Below are 21932 nucleotides of genomic sequence, written 5' to 3'. Positions count from 1 at the left end.
AAGACTCAAATATATATATATATGTTTATCTTATGACTTGAAATAAAACGTGTTTAGTATATTAAAATATAAATCAATGTATTTTAAAAACGCACAAAATATCTGAAAGAGCTTTTGAGTGTTTTTAATAAAAAGTTCATTGATTTTTAGTAATAAAAATTTAAATATGTGAAAAAAAAACACTAAACTTTACTTTTTTTTATATTTATACCACCCAAATCCTTTATATCACATCAAAAATACCCACCATTTTAAATTTTAAATGATGAAATACATCATTTCAAGCATAGGTAAGGTTGCATGCATGTAAAAACATGTAAATAGATAGAAAATAAGTGGTACATATGTAAATTCTCCTTTTTTAAATATAAAATAAAAATTATCTAAGGCATGCACTAAGTTATCAATGATCCGGAGTTTGAATCACTTACAAAACTGTCACATGTACCTGATCTATAACAAGAACAGAAAGATCCTTCATGATCTGGGCAAGATCATTAACAGATTCTACGACCTGGAATGAATGACTTAATTTTAAATACGAGGTTTATGCAAATATCTATTTACAGACAAAGGAAAGGCATGGAAGATGAGAAATCAGTTACCTGAGCGATCTCTTTCTCCCTCTCTTTTGTGAAAACCTCGCTTTTTTTCAGCTTTGACATCTGGAACTCATCAAAGCCCTGTTTAAAAAATGGGGGGGAAGGGTGGGGAAAATCAAATGAAAAAGCTCAAAAGCATCATTGTAGGTAGAAAAAAATGATATTTATCCGGGAAAATAAATGAAAAAGCTCATAAGCATCGTTGTAGAAAGAAAAAAATGCGAATAAGATGGAGAAGAGCATCAAAATGATCTCATGACTCTTACTCGAGGGTAATTTTAGTCGCAAAATCTATAAAAGTGTCAATTTAGTGCAGACTTCTTTAACAGGGGCAAAAATAGTCCTCTTTGGGGACTATTTCTGCCCATTAAAAAAGAAAAGGGACTAATTTGACAATTTTATTGACTCCGAGACTAAACGACCGCGTGCAATAATCATGGGATTATTTTGACACTTTACTAGAATTAAATGTTTGTAAGACATGCACATCTATGTGGTTCCACATAAGCAGAATCATGTTTCTGCCCGAAGTGGAGAATTAATATTCAATTTTTTAATTGCATGGCAGAAATTTAGAAGGTGAGGAGGAGAAATATGGGGATAATAAGTCAGTACGATAAAGTGGGCAATTTCTGGTGGGTTTTTGTTGTAGCGAAACGATCTGTTGATGTCTATTGTTCATTAGAATACTCTCTCTTTTATGATAGAAAAATGAGTACAATACTCATTAAATATATAAAATTTTCCCAATTTTATATTTTTTTAGAGCATTTACATAAGTACCACACAATACTTTTGTTTTTACATACCTAACACTTAAGCTGTACTTTGCAAACTTATAATATCCTAATCTTTCATATTACATAAAAATACCACCATTATAAATTTTAAAATGTGTAATACACCTTTTCATTTATAGGTAAGGTATGCAGGTAAGGCATGCATATAAAAATTAAAGTTTAGCTGTTGGATATGTAAATATATAAGAATTGGGTGGTCTGGATGTAAAATATTCCTATTTTTTTATGCAAATACTCCCCCTAAAGCTTGCACATACATATCATGTGCTTCCAACGTGTAAACCGAAAGAAAAGTGAAAGACCCTCAACCTTTTATGATAGAATGGCAACTTGATCCAAAGTGGCGGTTGCCTTCTTAAAAAGTATAACATCTCTAATGAAATCACAACAAATCTCTATATGTTTGTTTTTTTGATAGAACACATGGTTGCTGACATTATGGATGGTAATAAAATTATCAGAATATGAAAACATAAGCCGACCAATTGGAAACCAAACTGCCCTGAGAGAGCTCTAATCATGCATACAAACAAGACATTGGACCTCGCATCAACAGTTTGATTCTTACTTTTCCAACGTGACTCGATAATATCATTAGCAAAAACATATCTCAAAATTAACATCTTATCATCAACCAAGCCAACATAATCAGCATCAAGAACGACTATCATATTCAAGTGCTCAAATTTAGTACATAGTAAACATTTTCTATTAGCATTTTTGATAATCCAATAAATCAATTTTTTTACTAAAATAATGAAATACCTAGCCAAATAATAATCAAATAATCAATTTTCTTAGACCTCATTGTCAAAAGTAGTTTTAAGTTTTAATAAAGGTACCAACAAAATTACCACCCAAAAGACCAGTTTCTTGAAGAGGGTGATTAATAGCATGTTGCCTAAAAGAGAGACATATCCATTATTGTTAAAGACAAATTCAACTCCAATAAAATATTATATTTTTAGCATCCAAAATGTTAAGTAACAAAACATTATTGCAAGGAGTCTTACCCCATATATGCAATATTTATAGCTTCCAATGGTTAAGATGTAATCAATAAAAATACTAAGCACAACCAAGCCTCATAGTGTTTACTGTATACCGAACAAAGAATGAAACGTAGTGCTAATGTAAAGGCCAATCCTAGCAAGAACTTTATAAAAATTTTCAAGCCAAGCTTGATGGCTATGCAAGCTCCAACCTAAATGAAACCTTTGGCAGCCAGCCTAGCCGTGTCTAGATTGATAGAGCCATTAGGAGGAAATTTGATGGCGATAACCAATCTATCACGTTGTTTAAAAGGGTGTTTGAGGATTACGACTCAAGGCGTGCCTCGAACTGAGGTAAGCAAAAAAAGCCTCGAGCCTTAAGCCTCAATGTCACCAGTGAGGGTTACGCCTCGGGCTGTCAATTTGGTTTGTTGTTTAACGAGCCGAACACGAACAAATTTTTAAGCTCGAAATATAAACGAGCCGAACACATAAATATTATATATTTATATAATATAAGTTATATAATTAATATAATCTAATATATAAGTCTATCCCTCTTCCAAGTTCCGCCTCTTCTTGTTCCTCTCAAAATCACGGAAGGCGTTCGACCACGAGAGCTTAGCCTCCACTCAAAATCGCGAAAGGGTTTCGGCGGTGAGAGCTTAGGGTGTGCTCTTCCTCTTCCTTTTTCTCTTACTCTTCCGAGACATCTTCCTCTTCAGATTCCTCCAATTTCGAGCCGAACTCGAGCCGGAAAATATTATTCAAGTCGAACACAAACACACCCTTCACGAGCCGATTTCGAACATAAGTCGGTATCGAACGAGTCGAACACGCTCAGGCTCAGCTCGTTTACAGCCCTACTTACGCCTTTTTCGATTGAGGCGTTTGCCTAGGCGATGTTTAAGTCAGCTCCTCGATCAAGTTATGCAAAAAAAAATTATTATTCTATTATTAATAAATATTATATTATATTATATTATATTATATTATATTATATATATTTGATAAAATACCTTTAAAATTTTTAAAAACAATTTAGGTATGATTACTTGATTATATTATTATTTTATTCTTTTATTTTAATTTTATATTAGAGTTCAAATTAATTAATATTAAGAAGAAAAATGTAACGACACCAACAACAACAAGCCTTTATCCCACTAAGTGGGGTAAGCTACATGAATTATTTTTTCCATTGTCTCCTATTGAGTGTCAATTTTCATTTAATTTTAATAAATTAAGATCATTTTTTATACAATATTTCTAAGTCTTTCTAGATCTACCTCTGTCTTTTTTAACATAAGCAGAATCTAAAACATATATTCTCATAACTGGATAATCAGATAGTTGATGTTTAATGTGACCAAACCATTTAAGACGGCTCTCTCTAATTTTGTCTGACATTGGAACTACACCAACACTATCACGGATTCATACATTTTGCATTTTGTATCTAAGTGTAAAGCCACTCATCCACCTAAGGATTCTCATCTCGGCAAAACTTAAATTAATTTTATGCTTCTTTTTTAAATGCCAACATTCTGCGTCATAGAGCATTGCAGGTTTCACTACAATCATATAAAATTTTTCTTTCAATCTAAACGGTACTTTACACAATAAGCCCAAAGCATTCCTCCACTTCGACCAACCAACTTGAATTCTACTAATAACATCTCCATGAATTATGCAGGTCACACCTTTTAATGGTTTGATAACCCATAGTTACAACTCTGTCACTAGAATTACTACTACTAAAATTACATTCCATGTATTCAATTTTAGTTTTACTCAAACGAATGTATTTAGACACCAATGTAGACCTCCATAATTCAAGCTTTTCTGAGCTCTTTCTCTAATCTTATCAACACGAAGGATATCATCAGCGAAAAGCGTACACCAAGGTACATCCTCTTGTAAATGTCCAGTAAGAGCATGCATAACTAAAGCAAAAAGATATGAGCTTAAAGCCCATCCGTGATGCAATCCAACCAAAAAAGAAAAAAAATTATAGTGAATGAAAAATATTTTTAATTTGCAAATGAGATAGATAAAGATGATAATAAATATGATGATATTTTAAAGATGATTAAGCATAAATGATGCCGCTCCACTATTGATCTTGAACCCATGAAATATTATACGTGAATTTTACTTGGAATCACATTTCGGACTTCTATTTTATATTAATATTTAAGATTAAGATTTGTAATTTATGCCTTATGATAATAACTTTAATCAGCATGTCAAATAGTTTATCATAATTATGAATTATTTTTAATTTTATGAGTTTTTTTTTCTTTCTTCAGTCATACACCTCAATCCGTCTCGAGGCATACGCCTCACCTCGTTAGAACAAAGCGTATCTGTTCCTAATTTCGCCTTCTTAAACTTTGATCTATAAACAATTGTTTTAATCCTAGAAGGGAGAACAAATAATCCCATGTGTGGAGACTAAGCAATGCACTCATTTCAATATTCATAGCTTCATTTTATAAAGGATTCCATAGTTCTTCATGATTTGTCCTAGGAAATGTACTGTTACGGGCAGGAAATGCACTAACGAGTAGCTAAATTAGAAACAAAATATCAGAAATGAATGAGAAGGAAACTTAGGTATCATGGTAAATTTAGTTCTAGATAATATGTGAAAAATATGTTAAATATTTGCAAAACTAAGAAAGTGCAATAACTCACGCAAATACGTGACAAGCAAATGTGTCGTTATTTTTAATAACTTTAATTTACATTAATTATGCACCTGATCATATGATTATATTAGAGGAATTATTGGCATAACATCTATTGACAAAACTATCATAATAGGAAGGTAAATTATCAAAAAAAATCATGAGGGAAATGAGACAGGACTTAGATAATATGACAAAAAGTTGTTCAAGATAATATGACAAAAAGTTGTTCAACATAATTGATGATGAACAGACTTGACATCTCGTATAACACACAGGTAATAATTTTTTTAAATCTAAGAATTGGTAAAACCGAACATAAATAGTAGGGATGAGGCTAATGGTTATGATGATGATGTGCAGGATAATGTTTAACAATGAGAAATTTCAACCAACAGAATGATTCCTGACCAAGTTTCACCAAAATAATAACACGAGACAGAAGAAACGAACATACCGTATCAGAGAACTCCTCATCCTCAGGTCTGAACCGACTACCACCGTTTAGATTCATCTCCAAATCAATGCTATCTGAACCCTTGAAAGAGAATGAAGAAATTTTATCAAAATGGAGAGGACGGTTTAAAGAGAAAAAATTGAGAAATCTTTTAGAGCAAAAAATCCATGTTACCTCCTTCTGCTGCCTGAGCCTCTTTAAGTATGACGACTGATGCTTACGGAATTCCATGGAGAGTTTCTGAAGATCAGTTGCTAACGATCTCTGAGGGAGAAATGTTGGTTAGAAACCATCAAACTCTAATTAATTAGATACGGATAAATTTCATAGCTTTTAAATCATTTATATGAAAACCAAAAACCTGGAGAATAAAGAGCCGAGAACAGGGGAAAATAACTAATATGCAGAGAAAACTGTAGATCAACCACACATTTGATTTCGTTCATATAAATTAACCTAGAAAGCTGAATCAAATCAATTTAAAAAATATATATGCAAAATATATAATTTCACATATCAAGAGTTTTTACCTGAACATTTTTTCGAACAACCGAATCTTCCGAAGGGTCACTTGTAGAAAGTTTCTGTAATCTCTTCTCAGATTTCTTTAACAAATCTGTCAACTCCTGAGTAAGAACTTCAATCATATGCTGGTCATCTTTCCCATCTCCAAAAGATGGCATTAGAGCCTTTGCATGTGCCTTTACTAATTGTGACATTTTTGTTTGAGCACGTTGCATGTTTGCAGATATATCCTCAGAAATATCCACCCAAGCCGGTGGTAAACCAAATGTAAGTGCTCCATTACTGCAGAAGGTGTTAGATATATTAAGATTATCCATACTATAACATCTAAACAGCAATGAAATAAATCAGATAATCAGCTTAGGTAGCTAATACTTTTAGATCTTGAACCAATACTCCATATCTAGGTTCATTTGAGTAGGGGAATAAACTTACATTACCTTGTGAATCATAAGTTTCTTTACAACCAGGAGGAAAGTTTGAATCACGGTAACTTAGATAACATTTTCACTATAATATGCTGTTAGTTTTGACAATGTAGGATGATGAGGAATTGAGCTGATCATGAGATTGAAACTTATACGCTTAAGCTCCTTAATTGAAGGAAACTACATCCCTAAAAGCGCCTGATATGGAGATTTAAAGGTTGTAGATGAAAATAGAAGAAATGAAGTCACAGATAAACTAGAGCACAGCAAAAATTGACTATTTTCAAGATGGGCATGTCATAAAACCACCAATGATAAGAGAGAAATGATTATATTAAAGATGAGTAGAAGAGCAACTATTGAAAAAAAAAAGAAAAAAAGAAATAGGAATTCCAAAGAGATAAAAAAGCTCAATATCATAATAGATGGACAATATATATATATAAATATATATAAGAAAGGACATGGAGTATACTAAATGTTGAAATGAATGAAACTATAAAAGATACTCATAAAACTAACGCCAAATTCAACCACCTTCTAAAAATATTTTATATATTTGAGACTTTGGATGAAAGTTTAATACTTTTTATCAGGTAAGTTCTGAGCTCTATTTTATTGGTTTTTATTACCTGTATTTTTTACTAAGATTTGTTTATATTGTGTTTTTCTGATTTTTTTTTAGATATTTTGCTTCTTTGGTTGGATGTTCTTTTTCCAGTCTTTTTTGTAGGCTTTTCATTCCCGTGCCTTCTTGTGGAGATAGATGGCGTTATCAAATTTTTTTGGTTGTTTTCAGTTGATGGAAAAAGGGCTGCTTTCAATTGTTGTTTCTGAATCAATTACAACTTTGTCATAGGCTTTAAGATCTACAAGCTTTAAGGTTAATGTTGATGTTGCTGGTGTTTGTGTTGCTGTTGTTGAAGTTGATGGTGTTGTTGATGCTGGCAGAGTAGACTTGGTGTAGTCTATTATTATTGTTGGCGTTGCTTTTAGTTTGTTTGATTGTGGTGCTTTTAGTGTTTCATTATTTTTCTTTTGAGCGAGTTGTATTCTAAGTTTTCTCGATGTAACTCATTGTTTTCTTCTCAATAAAGTTAGACGTGCTCTCACCTTTTCCCAAAAAAAAATAAAACTAACGACAAATAGTTAGGATAAGACCAATGAAGTTGATATTAATAACATTAAAACAACTAAAATAATAGCATAGGGATCCATATAAAATAATAATGTTGTCACAATCAAACCTTTCCAAAGCAATTTAGTGCGACCCTTTGAGTAGATTAGAAAGCAACATACTCAAATATTCAAGGATGTAAATCATTACCCTCATATTAATCCATAGTGCAAGTCCACCTTTATTAGACTATATCACTTTTCAAATACATTTATTACAAACTAAAACTTCTCATCGTCATTGATTGATCGTTAAGATGATTCATCAGAACAGCATGCATTGAGCATGCAAATATCCAAATATTTTTAAGAAATGAAAAAGAAAAAATCCCAAGGATTTCAATAGGCTTGAGTAAATTTGATTTTTGGCCTAACACAACCCAATTCTTGATAGCATGGCAATTAATGCATTTAAGCACGTAAGGTGAAACTCAATAATTTAAACTTGCATTGATATGTTTATGAATATATGAAACCACAAATGAAAAAAGAAATCCAAGAAATCAGAATCCACCACCAACTTTTGAATTGGTAGAATGTAATAGGGCATCCTTCATTTGATCGAGTAAAGAGTTTTTTTTATGACTGTAGAGCAGTTTAATTTAAAATTAAACAACCTTTATACATGCAAAGATAAATGTGAGAATATACTACTCCACAGCCGCTGGGCTATCTGCCAGAAATGGGCATGGGGTGGTTGGTGAATTCTAGCAAAGAATAAGAAGAAAGAGTTTGAAGAAACCCCGCCAGACCTAACTTGTTCGATCTCAAAAAACAAATAATAATAATAATATCGATATAGGGATCCATATAAAATGATAATGTTGTCACAATCAAACCTTTCCAAAGCAATTTAGTGCGACTCTTTGAGTAGATTAAAAAGCAACATACTTAAATATTCAAGGATGTAAATCATTGCCCTCATATTAATCCATAGTGCAAATCCACCTTTATTAGACTATATCACTTTTCAAAAACATTTATTACAAACTAAAACTTCTCATCGTCATTTATTGATTATTAAGAAGATTCATCAGAACAGCATGCATTGAGCATGCAAATATCCAAATATTTTTAAGAAATGAAAAAGAAAAAATCCCAAGGATTTCAATAGGCTTGAGTAAATTTGATTTTTGGCCTAACACAACCCAATTCTTGCTAGCATGGAAATAAATGCATTTAAGCACGTAAGGTGAAACTCAATATTTTAAACTTGCATTGATATGTTTATGAATATATGAGACCACAAATGAAAACAGAAATCCAAGAAATCAGAATCCGCCACCATCTTTTGAATTGGTAGAATGTAAAAGGGCATCCTTCATTTGATCAAGTAAAGAGTTTTTTTTTTATGGTTGTAGAACATTTTAATTTAAAATGAAACAACCTTTATACAGGCAAAAATAAATGTTAGAATATCCTACTCCACAGCCGCTGGGCTATCTGCCAGAAATAGGCATGTGGTGGTTGGTGAACTCTAGCAAATAATAAGAAGAAATAGTTTGAAGAAACCATGCCAAACCTAACTTGTTGGATCTTAAATAACAAATAATAATAATAATAATAATAATAATGAATTGCCTGATTAAGCTGCTGGGATAATACTTTTATAAAAATCTTTCTCAAGTTTCATTTCTAATGGGAAAAGTTTCATAGTTTAAATTAAGAATTTTAGTACATGTATTGGCATGATGCTAATGCAAGATCTGCATAAAAAATGAATTAATGATAAAATGCTTTGCCGCTATTAAGGATGTGAATTTTTTTCTTGAAATAACTGATGATTTATGATTATGGACATAAAATTGCACACAATAAACAGTGAGTATCATTTCATGTATAACAATGCTATCCAAACTTTTTTAGTCTAAAAATTTACTGTTAGATATGAGAATGACGCAAGAATTGTGACAAGATAAAAAATCCTACTAATATCATAAAAAACTAATCATCAAAATAATCAAAACAATTGATAATAGTGTTCCTCCTTTCTCGTCTACACAGCATTTCTTTCCTTCACAAAGGTTTCCACTTATTACGTTTGAATTTTTTAGATTGACAAAAACATCAATTTAGATAAAGGAAACAAAAACATGTAAGAAACATTAACATAAAAGTTTAAGCAACAGTACCATGCCCAACCCTTCCATGTTTACTCTTAATGCACTCCATAAGCAGCTCTTTAAAGTTAACATAAAAGTTTAAGCAACAGTACCATGCCCAACTCTTCCATGTTTACTCTTAATGCACTCCATAAGCAGTGCTTTAAAGTTTCTCTTTAAAGTTTCTTTATAGGTAATTGGTTAATATTATTTTTAAAAAGCAGCCAAATTAGCTCCAGGATCAAAATCAAATATGACGCATTCAACTCTGATTGACATGCCCAAATCAAAATGTGCTACATGAGCTAATAAGCAAATCATTCTAGCCATATTTTCAAAAAGAGAAGTATCAAAATGGTCCCCTGAATCTTTTTTGAGGGACATTTTAGTCCCATAGTCCATAAAAGCATCAATTTAGTCCCTAGACTCATTTAAAAGAGGCCAAAATAGTTTTCCCTGTGGACTTTTAACCCATATTAAAAGACCATGAGGACTAATTTGACACTTTTATAGAATCTGGGACTAAAATCTCCATGTAAATAGTCAGGGACCATGTTGGCACTTGACTCTATTTTTAAAGTGATCTCAAGCTGGGAATAGATTAGAACAAGGTGGATTAATATTGACTGCACAGACATATCTTTATATGATTGCATTTAAGAGTGTATAGAATTCATAAACAGATGCCACCTATATGCGTGTGCGTGTGTGTGTGTGTATATATATAAATATATGCAAACAACATTGAATCGGTATTTCAAATAAAAGTAATTAAAATCGAGAAGAAATCAATTTGTATCAATCTAGTTCTCAAAATAAATTCAATCCATCCAGCACAATATTGGGATGGCTCAACCCACAAACATTTATTTGTTTCTAGGTATATGTTTAACTTTTTCCTTGAGCGGGGTTCGGATTAGATTGAGATATTTTTCTCACCTCTGCTGTGAAATAAAAAAATTAAAGGAAAACTATTCATTCCATAAAACTAGCAGAAATGCAATCTAATAAATTCCTTTCATTGCACCATAGCTCACTGAATCCTCCAATGTTGAATCTCAGTTACTCCATCCTGAAGAAGCATGTTGAACTTATCAGAATCATCCCAGCTATCCCGCAATTCCCCAACTTCCATCTATTCTATTCTTCAAAGGCTTCAATAGTGGTGCCTCTCACTCCCGCATCTCCATCCATCTGCATACCATGCTTATTCTAAAGCAAGGGCTTAATTATACATTAGATATGGATGATGGAAGGTGCTATAGATTGGAAAGAACTTCTTCAATTTGTCTTAAAAAAAATACATTTCTTTGCAGATCTTGAATAACCATCACTTAAAGCTTGGACAGCCTAAACTCAACAGGGAGAGTGAAGCAGGAGCAATGAGTTTATCAAAGCTAGTAACACTTTAAAATGATAATCCTCTGCATAGAAGTAATCAGATAGCCAACATTTTGACTTCATCTAAGTTACCACAATCAATGTTACAAGCCGAAAGTATTCTTTTAATGGAAAAAGGATATAGCTATATAATCATTACTAAGAAAATGAAATCTAGATTCCTAATAGACCCTATGTAATAAAAATTCACTAGCCTCCCTACATAATCCGTCTGCATATTATGCAGATTAATTGCTCTAACAACAATGGAGGAATGTTTTCACTACTCCCTTTTCTGGCAGTACTGTTGCCAAAAATTGACTGTGGAACTAGCTTCAAAATATATAACCATCGACAGCTAAATTGAACGATTCACATCTCAACTAAAACTATCAATTCCAAAACTTCTTCACACAACCACACCAAAGCCATTTCCCTCGAAAAAAAAACAGCTCAAAATTCGTAAACCAGACGATCTTTCCAATACCAATTGCTTAAAACCTAAGAAACTGCCAGTAAATTCGTAAAAAAAAAAAAAACATTGAGCAATCGGCCTTAATCAGATCCGAAAGGGCCATTCAATTTTTGAAACACAAAATAAATTTGGTGGCAGACCTAGAACTGGCGGGATCCTCCGTGCTGAGAGGAGCATAGGACCGATCCTGTCTCAGAAGGGACGTGCTCACCATCCCGATCACCGGCCCGGTGCCTCTTCCCACGCCGCCGCCTGAGGACGTCGATGGTAACGATGACGCCGGCGAACGCACCTGCCGTAGGGCATCACGGTACTTCCGGTAGATAGGCGTCCGATTCCTCGTCGCCATCAAAACTGAAGGGATGAAAAAAGAGGATGATGGAAACTTTCTAGATTTGTTGATCTGGAGAAATGGAGGAGCAGTGGGGTTGAGAGCGGGGATACTGCTGGTCGCTGGGGGGAGGCCGATATAGAGCTGAGCCTGCTGCTGAAGCAAAATGAGTTCAGATTAAAATTAAATTAAGCATTTACATACATATAAAACATCTAAATTTTAAAATTTACGTTAGCGTTTAAATTTGTAATATTTGATCAAGAATGTCATTACTAATGTTTGAATTCAAATGTTGAATGCAAATTTGTATGAGGATTGCACCTCTAAGGAATTTTAGTGTAAAATAAGAGAAATAGTGCATGATAAAGGTCAGAAATAAATAAATATAATACCATACGATGAATTACACCAGGACTCCTACTTTAATAGGTGTGTTAAGGGCATTATAGGTATTTCACATAAGTGGGCTCGCATAAATGGGCCTAGGGTTCAACTGCTTTCTGATTAGGCTAGTTGAGATTGCAAGACCTCGACTTGGCAAGTCGGCCCGGTAGGCTAGAAAGAGTTATTACCACCAATCGGCTAATTCTAATTGGATCGGGGTCTGCATGATTGATTCAATCAAGCGGTTAGTCTTGATTGGTTTGGGGTCAGCACGCCTAATTCAATCAGCCAGGCTTCGTCGACCAGTCGTTCTGTGATCCATAGTGAGAGATTTATTTCAAAAGAATATTGTTGGGCTATCAACGCAGATGGTGAATCATCATAATCTAATTAGTAGATTTTTGACAAAGAGATCCTAAGAGATGTCTAAAACTTTATAATATTAACTTCTGACAATATTTTAGAGACTGTTAGATGTCCCCAATATAACTGCAAAACCCGAGGGATTAACACCCCCCTGGGGCGGTTCATCGTGGGTTTAGACTATCCTTTGCCCCGTTTCTGGTCGAATCACTTGGGTTTAGTTCACTTGGTTGCCTTCATGACTCAAGAGACATTTCTTATGCTATATCAAGTCAACAATCAGGCCTCTAGAATTCTGCGGTAGGTTATCCCGCGTACATTTCCTATCTTTTGGACCGTCAGATATTCTCAGGATCAATGCTAACACGTTTTCTCCATTCAACCAACTTCTTAAAAGTGATTTTTAAGAATAGTAAAATTTTGAATTTATAAGATTTTTTAAAAATTTTTTATTTAGAAAGTCAATGTAAACTGAGAATTTTTATTTTATTTTCTTAGGATAATAGAAACATTGGTTGGAAATGAATCCAAACTATTGTAGAAGACTTTGTCTCAACAAGATGATTATGAATTTGCTAGATTTATGATTCAGATGATTGTGAATTTAATTCTTAAAGTATTAAATTTGTAGAATGCGTCAAGATTTGTGTTTGATCAAGTGAATTTTTTTTTTTTGATTCATTAGTTATTTGTAAACCAATCTATCATTCATTGTAAATGAATAATTGAGTATAAGAAATTAGCAAGTTTTAAGAAAATGATTACTGAATTTATGTAAGATTTTAATTTATTTAATCGGTATTTTGTGATATTATATAAATATGAATGAATATTTACATATTGAATATATAGGCTTATAGAAATCATATGATATAGAAGTTTTTATGTGAAATACTCGTAAAAAGAAAAAATCACAACGTCTTGCCCAGTTGAAGAGATCAATTATAAATTAAATATTACAAATATAGCCCCTCGTCACACGGCATGAAAATGGTTACAAAGTCTTCTGAGTTACACGTTGATGCACAAAAAAATTTGTCATAAGAAAAAGAGGCGTTCAATAATAATTGACAACGAATCAATTATAAATTAAATATTACAAATATAGCCCCTTGTCACACAGGTATGAAAATGGTTACAAAGTCTTCTGAGTTACAACGTTGATGCACAAAAAAATTTGTCATAAGAAATAGAGGCGTTCAATAATAATTGACAACGAGCAATAATTAGAGGTCGACAATAGTCGGCGGTGGTCGATGGTGATAAAATTGATGTTGAACTTCAACTCATTTTCACAGTTTTAACCTGTTATTCAGGCTTCTAGCTCTCCCTTAGTCCTCAAGTTCTCTCCTCCTATCTCATGAGAGGGGTATAACATTATTTATAGAGTTATGGGTGCAATTAATGCATGAATAAGAACCACTTAAAGTAGACAGTCTGAAGAGTTTAATTTTATTAGATGTAATTTGATGGACATTTGAGTGCTTTAATGATATCGAAAGGGAGCGATATTGAGTCCACTGGATTCATGTTATCTAGACGCTCGATTCTACTATAAGCTTATCAGATTCAACATTCATTTGACCTCCCAACTTTGCTAAAAAAACTACTTTTCAAAAGTAGTTTAATGACCTGATATGTGCTTGATTTGTCTTGAATTATATCAAATTTGGTATCATCAGGTTAGTTTTATGGAGCCAACTAGTTTCTATAAATTTGTTAAAATTGGAGTCCTGATTGACTTTTTATTGAAGTTTTATTGCTTATTATTTAAAAAAAATGCCTTGAAATTCGTGTCATGCTTTGTGATTTATGCCGAATGATGAAAATTTGCCCATAGCATATCACACACAACCATGTAGCCGATGAGTATATAGTATACTACTTTTACTTTACATGCATCTAAATGACATAAAATAGAATTCCTCTGTTTTTATAACTTATGAATATTCATAATTCATTGTAACAGAAACACTCTACAACTATTTTCACTACATTACTTTTTTAGCAAACAAAACAATCCTAAAGTTAAAATAAAAATATTTGACAACTTGTTTATATTTTAAATAAAATAGAAACTTGTTTTCATTGCATTACTTTTTTATGCGAATGTCATTACAAACTTTAAGGATTGTGCTCATTGGATTGGCAAATAACTTTGACAGAACTTGATTAGCTGTGGAAGACAACAACGCCGGAGGCTGACAAATAATGATAATAGTAGAGTAGTTTTTTAAGTTATGGAGATACCATTTATTTTTTAATAATAAATATCACTTTATTAACATATTTTGGCTATGATTATTTTTAAAATGTTTAAAATTTATTTTTAGTATTTAAAAATAATTTATTTTATTAAAAAAATTTAAAACATTATATAAAAACCTAAAAAGGTAAAAATAAAAAATAAAATTGACATCCCATGTGGGCCCACACTTGCTCTAACCACATACAATTTAAGAAATAAAAAAATCTAACCACCGGAAAGATCCATCCCTTTTTCCCCAATGCAAACCGAAGGTTGGGCAAGGAATCTCTGATTAGAGGACCACTTCTGCTCACAGCACGCGGGAGAAAATCCCCGGTTGCTCGATCCTTTTAATTGCAGAGTCAGCCGAGGTCGAGCGCAAGCGATCGAGTGTGAGATATCGAAGAGAGGGAACGATACGATCGGCCATGAGCCTCTTCGGTCTCGGAAGGTAAGCCTTCGATCATCATCTCATCTCGATTCTCCCCAGTATGCCTTGTGAACTTCTCACTACCTAACATCTGAATCGCCAGTTTTTTTTTCTTCTTCTTCTTTTCTATTCTTGATTTTCCATGGCGGCGATGTTTATTTTTTTGACTTTCGGTTGTTTTATTGCTGTTTTTTTTTTCTATCTATCAATCAAACTATCCGCCGACTTATCTGGAAATTATGGTCTGATCATGATTTTGATCTGTTTGGTTTTTGAACGGAGTGAAGACGGGTAGATGCTGTTCTGATATCATTTGAAAGTTGTACTAAAGTTTAAGTTTGCTGTTCGATGAATTTTTATAGTTCTGCCTTGGAAAAAAATGTTGCTGCAGGTGATCGGGCCGCAAATTTAGGTTAAGTTAGTAGTTATATCTGTTGTTTTTTAATATGAATTTGTTTGATGATGATTTGAATGAGAGGAAACGAGTTTTTCTTAGGAAGCGTTTACTCCTACTTTTAAACTTGAATAGACGCTTTATTTTTGTCCAGGGTTTTAGTTTTTTTTTTTCCCCCGGCAAACAAACCATATCGATCACTTATTATCTTGTTATTTTTTCTACGCTCCTTCAGCATTTTAATCGAATACATGGGGGTTGTTTTAACCCTGCTACCAGAGATATAGCGATATGTTTCAATTGGACGCAAGTTAGGCTTAGGTTATGCTAAATTGAATCTCTGGCTGTCTTGGTCCTGATTGCGTCAAAGAAGGTGAGCTTAATCATAGGGCCAAGACATGTATATTCCCTGGCTATGCACGTGGGTGAAGTGATACTGGCTTTGGTGATTGTATGACCGTGACCTGGTTTGATTTTTAGCCTCGAGAACTTGGCTCATATAAGGAGAAGCATGGACTAACGCAGGGTTACACAATGTGATATTGCTATATGTTTATGTGAAAATACTCAGTCAAGTTGCAGGTATGCATTTTCTTGTGTCAAATCTTTTTAAATCATCATAAGGAGTCTTTAAATGTATCCACTATGTTGTTTTTCTGGTTAATGCGGACCATCAAGTAATGGGTAATCTGTTCAATATTCTCGTTCTTATCTTGTGTTCTACTTATAGAGCACATTTATTTATGGAACTTAATTATATCAAATTTTTTAGGCGGCAAGCTAAGCACTAAAAGCTTTTGCAATTTTGATGCACAAAAAGAAAAAAAATGAAGAGTTTGTTCACTTTATGCACAGCCGGTATTATTTTTTCGAAACAATCTTAGAAACTTAAATAATTATAACCAACAACTCAAGAGATTAATCCATGTTTATTATTGAAAAAATAGGTTATGCACGTAATTTAATATATAAGGGCAAGTTTCAAGCTTGAAATTACATCCAATTTCACATTGCATTATGGTTAGCCTTTAGCTTTACCTTGGTGGTACACTTGCTATTAAATAAATTCAATCCGTGTCTTTGAGGTGAATAAATTGACTAAGTATTTAACACAGTGTTTATACGAAATGCATGCTCTTCGATGCTTCAAATCAAATTTTTGGGTCTTTGTGGTTTTTTTTAGTTATGTAAGTGTTCCCACCACGTTCAAAAGGGCCACACATTTTTGTGCAACTGACATATCTGAGTTTAGTTTTCTAGCATGGTGAAACTGTTGTTATGATATTTAGCTTTATTAAGAAGGGAAAAAAAAGGAATGAAGTTTTGCAAGCTAATAAAAGATATGCTTTCTTATATTTACCACTAGCAAATAAGCGTGTGTAGATAATGTGTATATGAAGGTAACCAAAAAAAAAGTGTCATTCGGCGTGTAGCTCAATGGTATTTCTCCTTAACTCCGATGTGAAGGCGATGCAAGATCACAGAATCAACTATTCCTTTTCTGGCAACATTTTGTTATTCCATAACCATTTGTTATTGTAATAAGGCTGTTTTTTTTTTTAATTGTGTGTGCATGGGCACTCACACGTGTATATTATGATTTTGGATGTAATGGTTGTACATTGTCCTCTAAGGAATAAATAATTTTTTCCCTTGTTGTTTTATTTGCTATCCATCTTTTGGCTTCTACACTAGTGTGATATTAGAGAAGACAACTTGGAGCAATGGAGGTAGTAAGCATCAAGCTATCGATAAAGATTGGAGGTTGGAAGTACTATGCGCTGCCAAAGGATGGATGAGTTCACTATTAAGTATCTCCAATTCATTGTTCATATTGTGATAGGTATTTTGAAACTCATGACAAGTGGTTTCTCAAATATAGCCTTCAAACAATGGGTCTGACATTGGCATCCTACGATGTTGCTGCAGTAAATTATTTCCCTACAACACTTACTATTAGTATTGAAAGTAATTGCTCAAAAATCATTTATATTCACGAAAGACTTGGGCCTTTATAGAGCCTTACAACTTTTTTTACAAATAAAATTCTTGACTTCTTCTATATGTCTTTTTTACAAATAAGACCTTAAACTATATACAATTCTCAATTCTCTCCCTCAAGATGGGCAACAAATCTCCACTAAGCTCTTCTTGTCACACAACGTAGATAGATCTAATGAGCTAAGTTATTTGTCGAGGCAGTCAGCTACTTGCTCTCTAGTAACTACATGATTTTGTCTCCAATAATCCACTATTCAGTTACTCCTTGATGAAGAACTTATCAATCTTCACATGCTTGATTCCGCCGTGTTACACTGGGCTATTGGCAATGCTGATTGCTGACTTGTTGTTGCACTACAACTTCATTTGAGCTTTTTGGTCCACCTTGATTTCTACCAATAGAGCTTCCAGTCATAACATCTTAGCAACCCCCAAGGCAAAGGTCTTGTACTCTGCCGCTACTGTCAAACTCACAATTACCGAATGCTTCTTGCTCTTCCAAGAGACCGAATTCTCTCTCCAAATGTTACTCTACACCGAGAAGGAGACAAGAGTAAGCAATTCGACCAATAAAATTCTCAGAGAAATTGTAAAGCGACGCTCAAATAGCCATGGAAAGTAAATTAATTAAAAAACATTGAAATAAATAGAAGAACAATGCTCATATATATTTCATTCCATTGCTTCTACTGATTGATTAGAATAGGTAAGGATGTTGCTAACTTATCTATCTTGTAAATTTCAAATATGCATCAAAACATATGTAATTACATTTTATAAAAGTCTCAGAAAAATTTAAAAATGAAGCAGTGCTCAATATTCTTCCCCCAAATGTTACTCTTTACTGAAGAGGAGACAGGAGCAAGCAAATCGACCAAGTAAATTAATGCATGCTTATGTAGTAGAAGTACACGAAAAATTCTTAAAAAAAAAACAGATATACAGTGCTCATATTTATTTCATTCAATATCTTTTATTAGTTGATCAGGATAGGAATAAATGTTGTTAACTTATCTATCATATAAAGTTCAACTTTGTATCAAAACATATGCAATTCCATTTATAAAGGTATATAAGAAAATATTTAAAAAATAGATGAACAATGCTCATATATATATTTCATTCCATAGTTTCTATTGGTTGATCATAATAGGTATAGATACTGCTGGCTTATCTATCATGCAAACTACAACTTTGCATGAAAAACATATGCAATTTCATTTGTAAAATACCCACATAATATAAAAAAAATATTTCTTAAATAAACAAATGAAGAATGATCATAAATATTTTACTCCATGTTTTCTACTGGTTGATTAGGACAAGTATACACGTTGAATGATTGTTGTGTTTCTATCATGCAAACTTCAATTTTGCATCACCATATATGCAATCCCATTTATAAAACTATCTCATATACTAAAAAAGGTAAGCAACGCTCAACATTCTTCTACTAGAATGTTACTCAACTCTGTATAGGAGGCAAATACAAGCAAATTGACCAACTAATATCAGTGAAAGCATATGTAAAACAAGTCTACAAAGAACTCTTAAAGAAACAAATGTAAAATGCTCATATATTTTTCATTCCATTGTTCTACTATTTGATCAAGATTAGTATAAATGTTGTTAAGTTATATATCTTGCAAATTTCAAATTTGCATCAAAGCATATGCAATATAAAAAGAAAAATTGAATAGGTGCTTAGAAATCTCCCTGCAAAATGTTCATCTACACATGCATGGGAAAGAGCAAACTAATCGACCATCAAATATGCAAAACAAAAATACAAAAATCTTCACAGAAGAAACAAAGAGATACACAAAGGCAGACAACAAATAAACCGCAAAAAAAAAATCTATAAAGGAGAAAGCTTCACCTAAGGTAGGCATCAAGTCGACGACGCCAACCGCAGAGGGAGGGGAGCGGAACCAGATTTCGACCCTAACGACACATGCGACAAAGGAGGAGAGCGGCGAGGGGTATATGCGAGGATAGGGGAGCGAGATTACTGGAAATTCGAAGGCCTGGTGACGTCTTTAACACTTTGCAACGGAGCTCCAACAACAGAATGCCCTCTCTCCTTTCTGTTTCAACGTCCGACTGAATGCGGCCCCTGATCCGCGAAACACTCGAATAAATAAGGTTCACAAACTTAGAAGTCGCAAAATTAGGTCAGAAACGAGGCCTAATGGTCTGTTTGGGGCAGCTACAATTTATTAAAAGCTTCACAGATGTTCAAAAAGCTGCCGTGGCTATTAGTATATATATATATATATATATATATATATTTGAAAAAGTTAGACTGCAGCTAGAGTTAGTTGCCACCACACCTAGTCAGGACCAGTGGGAAAATGCAGATTTCAGCGGCAATTTTTAGAAAAAACTGTCAAAACATAGTTTACCCAAACTGATAAAACTGCGGTGCGGTGTCACACTGCCTCCCCAAACGGACCCTAAGTTAAATAAATTGAGCAAGCATTGAACGCTTTTCTTTTATCTCATGAAATGCATTTACTTAGTGCTTGAAATCACTCTTTTGTGATATTTTATGTTTTCTAATCATGTAATCCTTCTTTGCCACTTCATTTTGAAGGGTCATGCATCATCATGCTGTCGGCATTGTTCAGTTTCATTTTTTAGCATGGTGAAACATTTGTTGCGATAAAAAACTTAATCGAAGGAAAATATGTTAATTAAGCTTTGCAAGCAAAGAAAAAAAAATTGCTTTGTTTTATCTACCACTAGCAAATTATTATTTTTAGATGATGTGCATATGGTGCTTTTAAACAAACTTGATGCCACTGGGGTTGTAGCTCAATGTTATTTCCACTTACCTCCGACATGAAGGTCTCGAGTTCGCTTCGTGCATCAAGAACAACAGAGAAAAAAAAAACAAATCTGTTGCTGCTTAATTTTTCTTATTTAAGAAAATGAACCTGGCACATATTGCAATTGATCTAAAAAGCTCAATGATGTGGTGATAGTTGTTATTTTCATAATGTTGAATTATCATTTTCTTTTTTAATGTGATTGCCATGAATATGATTTGCTTAGCGCAAATATTCAGCAAACAAGAATCAAAACAATGTTCATTTTGTATTGGTATTTCCAAGGGGCTCATGAGCACAATATTTATGAACTTCCTGAATATGCATGAAGCTTTTTATCTTACAAATTTTCAAGCAAATTACCGATGGTGACATTTTTTTACTAATAAATTTCATGACCATTGAATTTGAACTCTGTTTGGTCACGAAATAACAGTGAACAAACTAGAATAAAAAAACTGTTCACAGTGTTTTGATAATCCCTAGAGGATCATGAGCACAGTACCTACGAACTTCTTAAATATGATTACTTTTTTTTCCTCTATTATTCATGATTTACATGATGCATTGCACACATTTGGCACTTACACACATCCCATCAATTCTTATGTATTTGCATATTTAACATCTAAACTTTTGATTTTCATATGACATAAAAAATACCACTATTGTAACTTTTAATAAGTGAAATATATATTTCCATGCATGGTAAGATGGCATATATATAAAAACTGAAGCTTAGATGTTAGTTATGTAAATACATAAGAATTGAGTGGTATGTATGTAAACCTTCCCAATTTTTATAGTAATTATTTTTTGAGAAAAAAATTGAGGGCTAATAGAATTTAAGCATTTGTTTGTATTGAAGTAAGTCTACACCTGCAGAATGTTTTTAGAATTAGCAATAGCAGATTGCATTAAAAAAATTACTTGTTTTTGTTTTTGGCAACTTTAACTCTCTGCTGTACTCTCTTGGTTTATACATATGAGCGGGAGTAGCTATTAATTTCTTATATTAACCCATTAAGGTCAGATGTCTAAATTTCTTCTATTCTCTTCTTTTAAGGCACTCAGACTACATTACAACAACAACAACAACAACAACAACAACAAAACCTTAATCCCACTACGTGTGGTCAACTACATGAATCCTTTTTCTCCATTGTGTCCTATTTAGTGTCATATTTTCATTTAGTTCTAGTAAATTAAGATCATTTTTTATACAATAAGCCCAAGTCTTCCTTGGCCTACCTCTGCCTTTCTTAACACAAGTCGAATCTAAAACATCAACTCTCCTAATCGGATCATCAGATGGTC

General features: G+C 33.0%; 2 protein-coding genes across 2 annotated transcripts in view; one reads left to right on the top strand and one right to left on the bottom strand.

Annotated features, from left to right (window-relative positions):
• Positions 1-12116, bottom strand: part of LOC110025723 (syntaxin-41-like) — a 12901-nt gene extending 785 nt beyond the window's left edge. Inside the window, exons 1-6 of the mRNA XM_020726351.1 lie at positions 11771-12116; positions 6075-6351; positions 5719-5808; positions 5545-5625; positions 606-683; positions 449-514 (exon numbers count right to left, since the gene is read on the bottom strand). Coding sequence (XP_020582010.1) covers positions 449-514; positions 606-683; positions 5545-5625; positions 5719-5808; positions 6075-6351; positions 11771-11979 — 801 coding nt within the window. The 5' untranslated portion in view covers positions 11980-12116. The remainder of the gene's footprint in view (positions 1-448; positions 515-605; positions 684-5544; positions 5626-5718; positions 5809-6074; positions 6352-11770) is intronic.
• Positions 12117-15198: 3082 nt separating this feature from the next.
• LOC110025712 (MOB kinase activator-like 1A) overlaps positions 15199-21932 on the top strand; it is a 14311-nt gene continuing 7577 nt past the window's right edge. The window contains exon 1 of the mRNA XM_020726329.1: positions 15199-15410. Coding sequence (XP_020581988.1) covers positions 15388-15410 — 23 coding nt within the window. The 5' untranslated portion in view covers positions 15199-15387. The remainder of the gene's footprint in view (positions 15411-21932) is intronic.

Source organism: Phalaenopsis equestris, unplaced genomic scaffold, assembly GCF_001263595.1.
Source record: "Phalaenopsis equestris unplaced genomic scaffold, ASM126359v1 Scaffold000326, whole genome shotgun sequence".
Classification (NCBI taxonomy): domain Eukaryota; kingdom Viridiplantae; phylum Streptophyta; class Magnoliopsida; order Asparagales; family Orchidaceae; genus Phalaenopsis; species Phalaenopsis equestris.
Note: the sequence above shows the minus strand (reverse complement) of the source record. Positions and strands in the feature narration are given on the sequence as shown.